Source organism: Sus scrofa, chromosome 17 (genome assembly GCF_000003025.6).
Source record: "Sus scrofa isolate TJ Tabasco breed Duroc chromosome 17, Sscrofa11.1, whole genome shotgun sequence".
NCBI classification, from domain to species: domain Eukaryota; kingdom Metazoa; phylum Chordata; class Mammalia; order Artiodactyla; family Suidae; genus Sus; species Sus scrofa.
Window position 1 is genome coordinate 62611844 of NC_010459.5, and position 13098 is coordinate 62624941.

General features: G+C 65.8%; 1 protein-coding gene across 8 annotated transcripts in view; it reads left to right on the plus strand.

The window, feature by feature from the left end:
- Positions 1-13098, plus strand: part of RTEL1 (regulator of telomere elongation helicase 1) — a 24785-nt gene continuing 11687 nt past the window's right edge. For 4 of the 8 annotated variants that reach the window (XM_021078364.1, XM_021078367.1, XM_021078366.1 and 1 more), the window contains exons 1-14: positions 310-471; positions 864-1134; positions 1870-2065; positions 2306-2399; positions 2731-2812; positions 2928-2988; positions 4376-4451; positions 5132-5216; positions 6677-6742; positions 7224-7377; positions 9187-9225; positions 9341-9419; positions 10297-10394; positions 10890-10945. In XM_021078364.1, the coding sequence (XP_020934023.1) occupies positions 1033-1134; positions 1870-2065; positions 2306-2399; positions 2731-2812; positions 2928-2988; positions 4376-4451; positions 5132-5216; positions 6677-6742; positions 7224-7377; positions 9187-9225; positions 9341-9419; positions 10297-10394; positions 10890-10945 (1188 nt within the window). In that variant the 5' untranslated portion in view covers positions 310-471; positions 864-1032. Of the gene's footprint in view, positions 151-309; positions 472-863; positions 1135-1869; positions 2066-2305; positions 2400-2730; positions 2813-2927; positions 2989-3083; positions 3348-3574; positions 3761-4375; positions 4452-5131; positions 5217-6676; positions 6743-7223; positions 7378-9186; positions 9226-9340; positions 9420-10296; positions 10395-10889; positions 10946-13098 lie in introns of those variants that run through there. The other 4 variants (XM_021078363.1, XM_021078371.1, XM_021078370.1 and 1 more) reach the window with 4 other exon arrangements.

Genomic DNA, 13098 nt, shown 5'->3' on the forward strand with positions numbered 1-13098 from the left:
AAGCCGGCGGACCTTCCAGCAGGGGAGCGGTTTCCGCCCGGAGGACCGCGCGGCGGACCGGAATTGGGGGCGGAAGTTTGGTGCTTCTAGGACCACTGCACGCCTCAGCTTGCAAAGTCGGACCGGCTGCGGGTCGAAGACGAGGTCTTGGTATGTCGGCCGGACTGGATTAAATTCCTGGGGACCCCAGTGGCGGGAGGCTCCCCGCGGAGACCCTGGCACTGGCACCCGTGTCCGAGTGGCGGCTTCCGCAACTGCAACTCCCGGCATGCCCCGCGCCGCCCTCGGGTCGCGCGCGGGCGATTCTGCCGCGCTGCATTGTGGGGCGCGTAGTGCCTGGCTCTGCGCTGGCGGAGTGGGCCAGCCCCGCGGGAGAGGCCGTGGCCAAGTGCTTAGGGACGCGGGCTCATAGTCCCAGTGTCCAAGCAATACTCGGCCTAGGGACGTGGAGTGGCTTGTGGGGCGTCCCAGGTCAGAGCAGCTCGTGTGCTCTCTCGCTGCACCCGGGGCCCATCTGGGAGGGTTGGGGCGTGGCCTCGGGCCGGCTGGGCGAACAAAAGGCTGGGAGACTCGGGCGGGAGATTCGTACCCGCCTGGGCCCGGGAGGGACGCTGCTAGAACTGGCCCCTCCATCGCTGGTGGAGGTAAAGGCAGCGTTCTTGCAGGTGAAGCTGCACCTGGCCCTGGGTCCTGCCGCCTGTCCTGGAGCGGGTGGGGCGGGAGATCACGGCAGGGCTGACACCTCTCCGGGCTCCGCGTGGTAGGATGTCAGAGGCTCCCCTTCAGGCCTTTCCGTGGCAGGCGCTGCCGGGAGCACCTGGCTCCGGAAAGGCTCTCCCTAAATGGTCTTGCTGTTATTCCAGCTCTGCCACAGAGGCTTCCGTGGAGAAAAGCATCGTATCCCAGCACCGCAGGCTGTCATCGCTCACAGGGGCTGGCTGAGACCTTGAGATGCGCAGAGTGGGCTTTGCCTCACAGACCCACACAGCCTGCGTTTCAGCCAGCCTGTGTGCCCTCTGAGAATAGGCCGTCATGCCCAAGATAACCCTGAGCGGGGTGACCGTGGATTTCCCTTTCCAGCCGTACAGATGCCAAGAGGAGTACATGAGCAAGGTCTTGGAGTGTCTCCAGAAGGTGAGGCTGCACACTCGGCCTTGTACCTGGGGATGGGTCGTCCTACTTTGGCCAGGTCCTCCTGGTGAAGGTGCCCTCTGGACATGACACTCAGCCAGAAACAGGGCCTGCGTTTTAGGTGCGGTAGGAGACATACTAAACAAGTAACAAAGATAATTCTTGATGGTGATGCGTGCTGTGAAGTCAAGACCTGAGGGCACCCCGGGGGCCTCTCGGAGGATGCCCAGGCCATTTGAGGATCTGGAGGGAGTGTGCCCACAGAGGAATGCCCATCCCTCATTTGGGGAGGTCTTTAGACCTCAGGGGTGTGTAGGAAGGCGGAGGGGGTGCAGGTGGTTTTCTGCGCGGTTCCGGGCCTGCCCACGTCGAGGAGCCCTGTGTCCATGCCTCCAGTAGCTGGGAGGGCCGATGAGCCTTCGTATCTGCCCGGGTTCCCCACTCAGGCTCCCGCCTCCTGTTTGGGTAGCGCAGATGCCGGGATCCCACAGGATCAGGCTCGTGTTCTGAGACTTGACACCTATTTCGTCATCTTCCTACTCATATTCAGCTGAAAAGTCCTGTGGTCCCTCGGGTGATGCTCTGCAAAGTGTTTGCTGACGAGGGGCTGCCTTAACCTACAGCTTTTGGTTTGAGCGGCAGCCTCCTGTGACTCGGATACCCCCTGCTGGGTGGGTGGGGGTGGCGGGGCTCCGCCTGCTGTGGCGCCTCCGTGACCCTGTTCCTGACCCCATTCAGAAAGTGAACGGCGTCCTGGAGAGCCCCACCGGCACTGGGAAGACCCTGTGCCTTCTCTGCACCACGCTGGCCTGGCGGGAGCATCTCCGAGATGCCGTCTCCGCCCGCAGGATTGCCGAGCGGGTGCGTGGGGAGCTCTTTCTGGATCGCCCCCTGTCGTCCTGGGGGAACGTCGCCTCGGAAGGAGACGTCCCAGGTGATGGCTCTTTCCTGGCCCCTGTGGGCACATAGGGGAGGCCAGGGGGTGGTCGCTGCCGCCCTGGTGCAACCTGGGATCAGGGTCCCACGGCCACGTCGGGACGCTGTGGCCCCGCTGGACTCATTCCTGGTCGCGAGTTTCGGGCGTCTGGTGCTTAGCTGTCACCAGGGTCGGGTTCCCGAGGGAGAGAGAGCACTGTCTCGTGGCCGTGACCTGTCCTGCTTCCTGTGCCGGCAGCATGCCACGCGGACCTCCCGAAGATCATTTATGCCTCCAGGACCCACTCCCAGCTCACGCAGGTCATCAGCGAGCTTCGCAACACCTCCTACCGGTGGGTCCTCCTGGCCTCCGAGTCCTGGGGGTTGGGGGCTGGTTCTGCCCCAGGTCACAGGCGCAGGAGAGGTGGTGTCCCCGCCTGGGGAGGGGGAGCCCCAGAGTCGCCTCTGCCTCCTCGGACGTCCTGGTCCCGCTGCTCACCCTGGACTCTGACTCGAGTGGGCCTGGCCATGGAGGACACCCCTCCCAAGCCCAGGGCACGTTTCTGCCTCTACCACTCCCTCTGGTAGCCCAGCACTCCCAGTGCAGCCTACGTAGCTGCCCTGCTGGAGGACATGGGGCTTCTGCTCCCTAGTTCTTGGGCCCACAGCCCTGTCTTCCTCCAGGCCCAGAGTGTGCGTGCTGGGCTCCCGGGAGCAGCTGTGTATCCACCCCGAAGTGAAGAAGCAGGAGAGTAACCATATGCAGGTGGGCGTGGAGCTGGCACCAGGGCTGGGCAGGGGGGAGTGTGCCCGGCAGGGGGGCTGGCCCGGGGTGCCCCGTGCCCTCTGAAACCTCCAGCCAGGACCGCGTCCTCCCCCAGGTCCACTTGTGCCGCAAGAAGGTGGCGAGTCGCTCCTGTCACTTCTACAACAACGTGGAAGGTGAGAGAGGGCCCACGGCAGCCTCTCCTGGCTGTGGGGGAGCCTCCGCAGGGCGTGGAGGCTGCAGGCCCTTAGGGCTGAGCTTCCTGGCTTCCCAGCCTCCGGTGCCACATGCAGAGGGGCCTGGCTGTTGCCTCCCGACGGCGTTTGGTGTTTGCATGGAAGCGAACGTGCTCCAGGAGCTGATATGTGCTGGCCCCGGCTGCTCACCCCAGGCGCTCCTGGCTGGTCTCCTGGCGCTCTCTACCCACTCATTGAGAGTGTCCGCCCCCCACAAGCTGGCACCTCCTTGCTCTGTTTCAAGCCTCCTTTGCCAGTGACCCGGAGGATGTGAGGGGGGTATCTCCAGCAGATCCCAGGTCAGAGACCCCAAGAGGGGAAGCTTGTGTGTGGGAATAAAGGGAGACGTGCAGAGCTGGGAGCCTGCCAGGCCTGAGTCGGCCTGGGGTTGGCCCTGGGCAAGGCCCCCTCCCCCTGCCCTCCCTCCCCCCGCCTCTCCTCCGCGGCCCCAGCTCTGGCACTGCCTGCTGCAGCGCATGCTGATTGGCTGGCCTGTTGCTGTGGTGCTGCTGAGCGGCTGGCTCTTCTTCCCCTCACCTGCTGTCTCTGGGGCCTGCTGGGGTTGGGGCCCTGCTGTGGCCTGTGGGTTCTGGCCTGGTACCTGCTCCAGCGAAGCTGGAAGCCAGGGGCTCTTTTCCTGTGGGGCTGCCATGTGACTCTGGGTGCTGATCAGAGGAGATTGTCTTGGCCACAGGGTTAGAGCAGTTCCCTGGTGGGTTCCCGGGAGCCCAGCTGGGGGCCTATGCCTCGCTCCTCCTTTGGTCCCACCCTGCCCTGGGCCTCATGGCCAGCGGGGAGTGGTGCCTGTCTGGGCTGCCAGCCTGAGGGAGGATCCCTGGCTGTTGGGCCTTGGGTGGGCTCTGCCCCTCCGGCCTGCCTGGCCTCAGGTTTGCCCCCTGAGTGCGGGCAGCGCGCCTTGGGTTTCCTGCCGCTGGCTCTCTGAAGCCTGGCTTCCTTTGGAGGGAGGCGCTGGGCTTGTTCTCAGTGGGGCAGTGGAGCCAGAGAAAGGGACTTGCTGCCAGACTGAAGCCCAATGGCCAGACAGGCACCTTGGGGCTCGTGGGGGTGGGTGGTGGGGACAGCTAGGGGCTGCCCCGTAGGTGCTCAGCCTCTGGCCAGTGGCCCCTTCGAGGGTGCAGAGCAGAGCTCCCTTGAGACTTGCTCGAGGGACTCGCTGGGTTGTCCGGGCGCCCGAGTCTTCGGGGAGGGTCTCGCGGTGGCTGTGCTCACTGCCTGCTGCTCCCAGGAGCCACGGTGTCCCGGGTGCCTTCCGTGGTCTGGGGGCCTCCGTGGACCTGAGAGCTCGTATTTCCTCCTGTGTCCCCAGAGAAGAGCCTGGAGCAGGAGCTGGCCACCCCGATCCTGGACATCGAGGACCTGGTCAGGAGTGGGAACAAGCACAAGTAAGGCCTCCCCGGGCTGGGCTCTCCCTCCACCTGCGGGGCGTGGACGTTTCTTTCCGGGTCTTTTCTCTTTCTTGGCCTCCCAGCGGCCCATGGTGTTCCCCGGCCAGGGCTCAGATCCGAGCTGCATTTGCAACCCCCACGGCGTCTGTGGCAATGCTGGATCTGTGACTGTGCTGGGCGGGGAGTTGAACCTGATCCCACGGCGCCGCAGCGGGAGCTCCTGTTTTTCCTTTTTGAATCATGGACCTGACCCGTTGTTTAGTGTGGAAAGCAGCCGGCAGTGGGGGGCTGTAAAGCGAGAAGAGAGACTCCCGTTCCCCGGCCCTCGGCCCACCCTCCTGCCTACCGCGCAGGCCTCCGTCCCACCCCTCGGCAGCCAGAGGGGCATTGAGCTTGGCTACCCGCCCCCACATCGGGCCCTCCTGTCTGACGTCTGCCGCGACCTCGTAGCTTCAGGGCTTTGGCTGTAGTGACGCAGGCCCGCTGTCCCGCTTCCCGCTGCCTCAGCCCAGCCCAGAAGCCTCCGTGTCCTCATCGTGGTAGATTTTTTCTTAAGCAGGCAATCCATTCTCACAGCCGAAAACTTGCTGCCCGCTGGCCCTGGTCCCGCCCGAACCTGGGAGCCCTCCCAGCCCACGCGGTGCCCCAGTGCCCCCTCACCCCACCCCGCCCCGCAGGCTGTGCCCGTACTACCTGGCGCGGAACCTGAAGCAGCAGGCAGACATCATCTTCATGCCCTACAACTACCTGCTGGACGCCAAGGTGAGCCTTGGCCTGGGCGGCTGGCCGGGAGGCCGAGGCGGCCCCAGCTCGTGAGGGGCTGGCGGAGCCCCGGCCGGTGCAGGCCCTGCCACAGACCCTCATGGGGCGCAGCGGGCTGGCGCCAGGGGACCGGCCCCCTCGCTGCTCAGGGATCGGCCACGCCCAGCCCGGCCTGTGGCTCCAGCCAGCCCTCTGGGAGCAGCTGGGCTGCACGTGGGGGCCGGGGCCGGTCCCCCTCAGCCTGCTGTCACCTCCTCTGCCCTTCGGGAGGCGCGTCTGAGTGCGCGGCTCGCGTTTTAGTGTGACTCCTGGGGACAGCGCCGTGCGCTGAGTGGGTCCTGCAACAGACTTGTGCTGAGAGGTTGCCCCGCGGCTCGGTTTCGGCTCGGGGGGGTGGGGGGCGAGGGGCAGCCGGCGGAGGAAGCAGCACAGGAGTCGACGGCGCCGAAGGGCCTCGAGGGCCCGCGAGCACGGGGTGCCGACGGTGCGGGCAGGTGGGAGGCCTCCGGGACAGTGGGAGCGAGCGCACTGAGGCCAGGCCGCTGGCCGTTGCCCGAGCGGGTGGCTGGAGCGGAGGGAGCCACGGGGGCCAGACTCGCACCCTGAGAGCCCGCGGGTTTGCAGAGCTGTTGTGTGAGACTCGCAGGGCCGTGCCTCCGCCTGGCTGCCCGGCGCGGCCCGAGGAGCGGTTCTGTTGCAGCTGGCGAGCGGATCCCAAGGCTGGCAACGCCAGGGCCTGAGAGCAGGTGGTCCTGCCAAAGCGGAGGCCTGGCGCCTCCTGACCCCGGGCTCTGTAGGAGGCCAGGTGGGGCTGGAGGAGCTGGCGGTATTTGGAAAAGAACGGACCTCACTGATGCTTCCTGTGGTGCAAACGTAGACGTCAGAGCTCGGCCCTCAGACTCCCGGAGGAAACGGGGTCCTCGCGATTTGGGCTCAGCTGGGGTTCCTAAGCTCAGACGCACCAGGCACTAGCCACAAACACAGAGGCGGTAAATTGGACTTCGCCCCAGTTGAACTCTGCCTCTGAAAGCCTAAGAAGGTTAAAAGATGTGGCCCGAGAAGAGAGGGGTCCCTGGCACATCTGTGTCCCAACCCAGGACCCGGCTGACAAACAGCAGGCACGTACAGTTGCCGCGTCGGGCTCTGGTGGCTCGGCTGCTGCTCTGCACATGCTGGAGAGAGTGGAGCTGATCCAGAGCCTTGCACAGCGGCCTTCCCTGGGCTCTGCTGCAGCCACTGGGGCCAGGGCCGCCGTGTCCGTCCCCACCAGGGCAATGAAAGCGGGCCCAGGGCGTTCCCACTGTCCTCGGGGTCAGGAGAGCCTCCCAGCGCGCTCTGTCCGAAGCCGGCTCGGGCCTTTGTCCCCTACCCCATGGCTGTGTGGCGGGGTGGCGGGGGTCAGGCCCCGAGGGGGCAGGCTGCCCCGCGCCCAGCTCTGCGCCCTTCCCCTCTCGCTGCAGAGCCGCCGGGCGCACGGCATTGACCTGAAGGGGACGGTGGTGATCTTCGACGAAGCTCACAACGTGGTGAGTGGCTGGGGCGGCCCCGCCCCCGGCCCCCCGCTCTCCTGCACAGAACACGCACCCCTCTGTCCCCCCAGGACCAGACACCTGGTCCTGGGAAGGCGGGCGGGCTGGCCTCTCCACGGGGGCCCCGGACCCTCCCTGCCGCCACATCCCTTCTCTTTCCTTTTGTCCCTGGTGGCCGCCTCCCTGTCACTACACACCCCACTGCAGCTGTTCTGCGGCCTCTGCCAGAGCCTGGCACCCTGGGCCGCGCCCCGCAGCCCCACTGGGTCCCAGGCAGCCGTGGTCCAGGTTTGACTTGAGAGAAGCTAGAGTTTAGAGGAACGTTCTCTAACTGTGCCACGTTGGCAGCTTCAGACGCTGTCTGGGCTGACGTCCCTCCCCGAGCCAGTTGGGACCCGGCCTTGAGACACGGGCCGGGCCGGGGCTCTTGAGGCCTCTGCCGCCCCCAGAGCCCCTGATGGGTGTGCTCGGGCCCCAGGAGAAGATGTGCGAGGAGGCCGCGTCCTTTGACCTGACGCCCCACGACGTGGCTTCAGGCCTGGACGTCATCAGCCAGGTGCTGGAGGAGCAGACCAAGGCGGCCCAGCAGGCCGGGCTCCAGCTGGGGGTCGGCGAGGGCTCCCCCAGCACAGGTGAGCTCCCAGGCGGGGACTGCCCCGGGCCCGTGCGCAGGTTGGCTTTTGGGGACATGGCTTCTGCAAGTGGCTGCTTAGCCTCACAGGCCGGGGGGTCGGGTACGCCCAACTGGTCGGCGTTTTCTTGAGTTCTCTGTACCGTTGCGCTGCTGGCGTGGACCAGCCTCTGCTGCGTGAAAGTGGAAACCGAGCCCATTAGCTGTCGGGACGTCGGGACGCCCCTCGGACTCCGTCCGCACGCAGCTCCCTCCTCTGGAGCCTCCCCTGCATTGTCCTTGCACGGCAGCAGCGGCGGCGTGTGGAAAAATCCTTGCCGGGCCCTGTTCGTTAGTCCCCGTGTCCTGCGCGGCCTTTGTCGGTGGCCTGTGAGGAACCCACCTTTTGTACAACCAGCCACTTTGGGGCAGGTGTTGGCACGGGCGAGCGGCTGCGGGTTTCTGGCACCTATGCCTCACCTGGCAGAGACCTTCCATGCCCTGCACACGAGTCAGGGGCGGGGCGGGAGCAGCCCAGCTTCCCGGCCCCCTTACACTCACACGTGGGGACGGGCTCCAAAGGGAGCAGGGGCCCTGTCCCTCTTGCCAGGTGCCTGCTTCTGCCTCCTCTGCAAGGGTCTTCTGACGCACCCTCAGGTGGCGGGAGAGAGGGTTTGTAGATGGCTTTGGGTATTTAGCACAGAAATTCACAAATGTGTTGGCTTTATCTTTTTTTGGTCAAACCCACGTCATGTGGCAATTTCCCCAGGGCCAGGGATTGAACCTGTGCGGTAGCAGTGACCCCAGCTGCTGCAGTGACCACAGCTGCTGCAGTGACAACACCGGATCCTTAACCGTTGGGCCCCCGGCAACTGTTCCTTTGAGTTCCTTTTTTTTTTTGTCTTTTTGTCTTTTCTAGGGTCGCTCCCACGGCATATGGTGGTTCGAAGGCTAGGGGTTGAATCGGAGCTGTAGCCGCCGGCCTACACCACAGCCACAGCAATGTGGGATCCAAGCTGTGTCTGCGACCCACACCACAGCTCACGGCAACGCCGGATCCTTAACCCACTGAGCAAGGCCAGGGACCGATCCCGCAACCTCATGGTTCCCAGTTGGATTCGTTAACCACTGCGCCACGACGGGAACTCCCTCCTTTGTGTTCTTAAAGCCTTGCTTCTGTGGGTTTCATCTCTCGGCGGTGACTGTTTGAGAAGTGAAAGCTGGGCAGCCTCAGAGACTTGTTTACTCCTTTGGGTAACCAAGTGCCGCCGCAGTTAGGGTGAGAGGCCCGGCTGCTAGGGCCACCTTCTGGGAGGCTTCTGACTGCAGAGTTTCTCCTCAGCTCTGGGGCCACTGCCAGGGTGGCTCCTTCTGAGGGTCCCAGGGGCTCTGTCCCAGGCCGTGCTCCCAGCTGCTGGCAGATGTGGGCCCAGTCTCTGCTCCATCTTCAAGCTCCACAAAGAGACATCCCAACCCAGTTTAAACATGGACAAAAGATCTGAGCAGCCCCTTCTTGAAAGATACGCGGAGGGCCAGTGTGCTCAGAGCACAGACCCCTTTGGTCATCGGGAGCCTGCAGATGAGACGGTCTCGCAGCAGCTGCAGTGGGTTCATCCGACTGCAGCGGCTCGGGTCGCCGTGGAGGCTCACGGGGTCTCCCTGAAGGTGACCCGTGGCTCAGGCTGCTGCCCAGCTCAGGCGTGGGCCGCAGGGATTTCCCAGCATCATCCTGACGTCGGCGTCCCTCTCCCTCCCAGTCCTGGTTCCTTAGGACGGGGTGGTGGGATTACAACCGGCAAAGTTGGGCACGTGCAGCTTTTCCCTCCTGCAGGGTTGAACTTGGAGCTGGAAGACCTTGCTAAGCTCAAGAGTAAGTGCCTCTCTCCTCCTGCCTCGCCTGACCCCCCCCCCCGCCCACAACCCCTGGGCCCACCAACCCCCTGAAACCTGTGCCCAAGCTCTGCTCCTCACACCCTGCCCCACAGTGATCCTGCTTCGTCTGGAGGGGGCCATCGATGCCGTGGAGCTGCCTGGAGGCGACAGCGGTGTCACCAAGCCAGGGAGGTGAGGGGTGTGGACGGGAGAGGGTGTGCCTGGCTATGTCCCTGCAGCGCCCCGGTTGTGCCCCATAGGGCCTGGACCGTCACTGGCTTCACACTCCAAGGAGTCCGTTTCTGTCTGGGGGGCCCAGGAGGGGTCTGGCCTTTTGTTTGGTGGCTGAGCGTTGGGACCACAACACGCACACTCAGTATTTCTGCTGCCGGAGCGGCCCTTGTTTGCCGGCAGTTGCGTTTAGAAGGAGGTGGCTGCTTCCGCACCGCCTTCTGTTAGGACGGAGGGTGCAGTCAGTGGCCCTCAGGCCCCGGTCGCCCAGAAGGCTCGGACCGTCCCCCAGGCCTCTGAGCTGCGGAGCTTGTCTCCTGCAGGCAGGTGAGGGGTGGTGGCCCAGGGTGTCACCTTCTCTATGCACTGTGCTGGCTACGCTGGGACCCTTGTCTGGGTTTGCGGAAGGGCTGTCCTGGAATGTTCTGGAGTGCAGGGCTGCCTGCCTTCTGCCTGAGCCCTGTATGGCCCTGGTGCACTAACCCTTGCAGGGCCCCCGTCGCTCCCCAGAAGGACCAGGCCCCCCGGCCGCCTCGCCCCATACGTGGGGCTCCCAGACCCACGGGGGGGTTCTCTGCAGTTTCGCCGCCTGCCCCCCCAGCTCTCCAGAGCTGCTCTTTGCATGTCCTGCCTTCTGACGCCCAGCCCAGGCCTTTTGCTGGCGGCTGGTGTCAGGCTAGCCGCTGTCCTCCCCATGGGGGCTCCTGAAGTCAGAGGCCTCGCGCGTGCACATCTGCCCTCCCGGGGCTCAGAGATTGTTTCTGAGAGAAGGAGACCTTGAGGCCTTTGGCGCTGGGTTCACAGAGCGCGTCCTGAGCCGCTGCCTCTTCCCTGACAGCTACATCTTTGAGCTGTTTGCTGAAGCCCAGATAACGTGCCAGACCAAGGGCTGCATCCTAGACTCCCTGGACCAGCTCATCCAGCACCTGGCAGGACGTGAGTCCCGGCAGCCGCGCACCCTGTGGCTGATCCCGCCTCCAGGGCGCAGCCTGCTGCGCCGCCCCAAGCACGGATCTGGCCGCGGAGCTGCCCTTCTCACTGGGACGCGGAGGCCTTGGCACGTTCCATGGCTGGTGCTCTGGGAAGTGCAGCCTTCCCCAGCAGCCCCTTTAAGAAAGAGTGGTGGGCAGCTGGGCTGAGGGCCCCCCAGCCTCTCTCCCAAAGCGCCCGCCCCGTTTCCGCTCAGAGGTGCCCAACAGACTGCCTCCGGGCTGGGCCGAGGAGCCGCTGGTGCCGGGCGGCGGCGTGGTCTCACCCGGACGCCAGCCTTGCCGCGCTCCTGGGTCCTGCGGGTGGGCCGGGCGGCCCCAGCCTCACAGGGCAGCAGAGGCTTTTTTCCTGTCCCGCCGACCCACGGGCCGAGGGCAGAGGGGGACGCCCCTTGGCCGGCACCACCCTGCGGGGAGGGCGGTCAGCACGCTGCTTCCACAGGCACCGGGCTGTTCACCAACACGGCGGGGCTGCAGAAGCTGGCGGACATCATCCAGGTGGGGACCGGCTGTGGCCAAGACGCGGCGTCTCCTCTTCTTTCCTGAGGGCGTTGGGGCCCGACCTTCCGCGGCGCTGCGGTTGGTCTAGCGTTGGGGGAGCACAGGGTGTCCACGTCACGCGCTTTGAGGCAGCACCACGAGGCCCGGGGCCCCAGCCTGTGGCCCCTAGGTGGGCTCCCAAGCGCGGGGGCCTCGGAGGGTGAGAACCTGGCGGGTCTTCCATCTGGAGACAGGCCCGGGGCTCCTGCCCTGCCAGCTGCCCTCAACTCCTCTCCCGTTCCTTGCTGACACGGCTCTTGGGGGAAGGCTGAAGCAGAAGCCCATCCCAGGCTGCCGTGGGGTGTGTGTGTGCGTGCCTAAATTCTGTCCCTCTGCCTCTGCTGGGCCAGCCTTGCCCGGAGGGCGTTCAGGCAACGTGCGTGAGCTGGAGGGGCCTGTGGGCTGGTGGTCTGTGCATGCCTGGCCAGGCTGGCCGAACCTGGGCTTTGGGGTCTCCCCGCATAGACCCCGCCTTTCCCAGGCCAGGCCGCCAACGAGGCGGTCACACGCCTCAGGGCTGTTGCACATGGCCGCCCCCTGCCCCGGATGTGCTGTCCCGCGTCCAGCTGTCCTTGGGCCCAGCTGAGCCATTTCCTTGGCTCAGGTGGACGAGCTGGGAGCCGCCTGCCCTTTCTTGGGTGGCTGCCCAGCGGGCTGCCGAGGGCCAGCTCGTCCTCAGGCACTCTGGCCTCCTGCGTCTCCCTGGGCCTTTGTGAAGAGGCCCCTTGGTGGCTCTTGGTCCTTGGGGAAACCATGGTGCTGGAGGCCCCACGTGGCGTGAGCACAGCTGGCTTCTGGCACTCTTGCCCATGCTGGCTCAGTGGGTCCAAGGCCCTGGGTGACGTCCCTGGCAGCGTCTGTCACTCTGTCGCGCCCCCTTCCCCCTCTCGAGCAGTGCTTCCACCCTGGCCTGCACTCCACAGGGCTCCGGGCGCCCTGCACTGCCGTGCAGTTGGGCCGTGCAGGGTACATCTGTGTCGCCAGCGCCAGGGCCCCCCTTGGGGCCAGTTCAGCGGGTGAGCAGGCCTCATTCCCATGGCAGGGGTGGTTGTGCCTCTGCACCCCACCCCCCGCCCTGTCACCGCCTGCTCCGAGCTGGGGCCACCTCCAGTGTCTGGTCTTGGTCACATTTAGGCCTTTGTACTGACAGACTTGCACCTTGAGATCCAGCCCTGAGCTGCTGGCGTGTTTGCCACGAGCTGCCTGTCTGACCAGGCCCCGAAGGCCCAGGTGTGGCCATGACCTCGTCCACATCTGCCCGCACATCTGAATTCCCCTGGGTCCCCCTCGCTGGTGTCCCGGGTGCTCAGGAACCAGCTGTGGGATGGGACATGCCGGCCCATGGGCCGCGGGCAGAGCTGCGTCACTCACCAGGGGCAACTGAAAGCAGCTGCCAAAGGAAATTCCCAACCAGTCAGTTAGCAGCCTTGGGTTCTGGAAGGTCTGGAAGAATCTGGCTCCATAAACAGACGTCCTGGGAGGGGAGGGGGTGCGGGCCTGAGGCTGCGGGAGGGGGCACCCGCCCAGCGGCCTGTTCCCCTGCAGGGACGCCTCGGAGACCCAGCAGCCTTGGGGGTCATGGCCTGGGCAGCAGAGGGGAATGTGGCCAGAGGCCCCGCGCGAGGTGCGGGCTGGTGCCAGGCAGGCGTTGGAGCCGGGCTGACGGAAGCCGGGCCCAGCCCTTGGCGGGGGCGGCCGCTTCTCCCACCGTTTTCTAGAACTCCTGCCTGACCTTCGAGGACCTTTGAGGCGTGTGGGCCCCTCCGGGGACCAGGCCGCAGGCTCTGCCAAGGAAGCCGTGGGCCCAGGGCGGTGTCAGGCCCGCGGGGCCGAGCCTCTTGTGCGGGGTTCTGTCCTCGCAGGCAGGCGCCTCAGTAAATGGCGAGGCCCGGCGTCTGGCCGTTCTTGTGCCGGCAGGGCGGACACTCGCGGAGCCCCGCTCCCGCTCAGTGCTTCCTCCCCAGGTGCCCGCCTGCCTCCCCCAGGCCTGGCCTGCGGAGGAAGAGTGCGTGGGCAGGGCTTCCGCGTGCCTGCGGGTGTGCCGGTCTTGCAGACAGAGCAGGACTCGGTCCTCGGGGCCTGGCCCGGCTGCCGTCCCCGGGTCCCTCGCG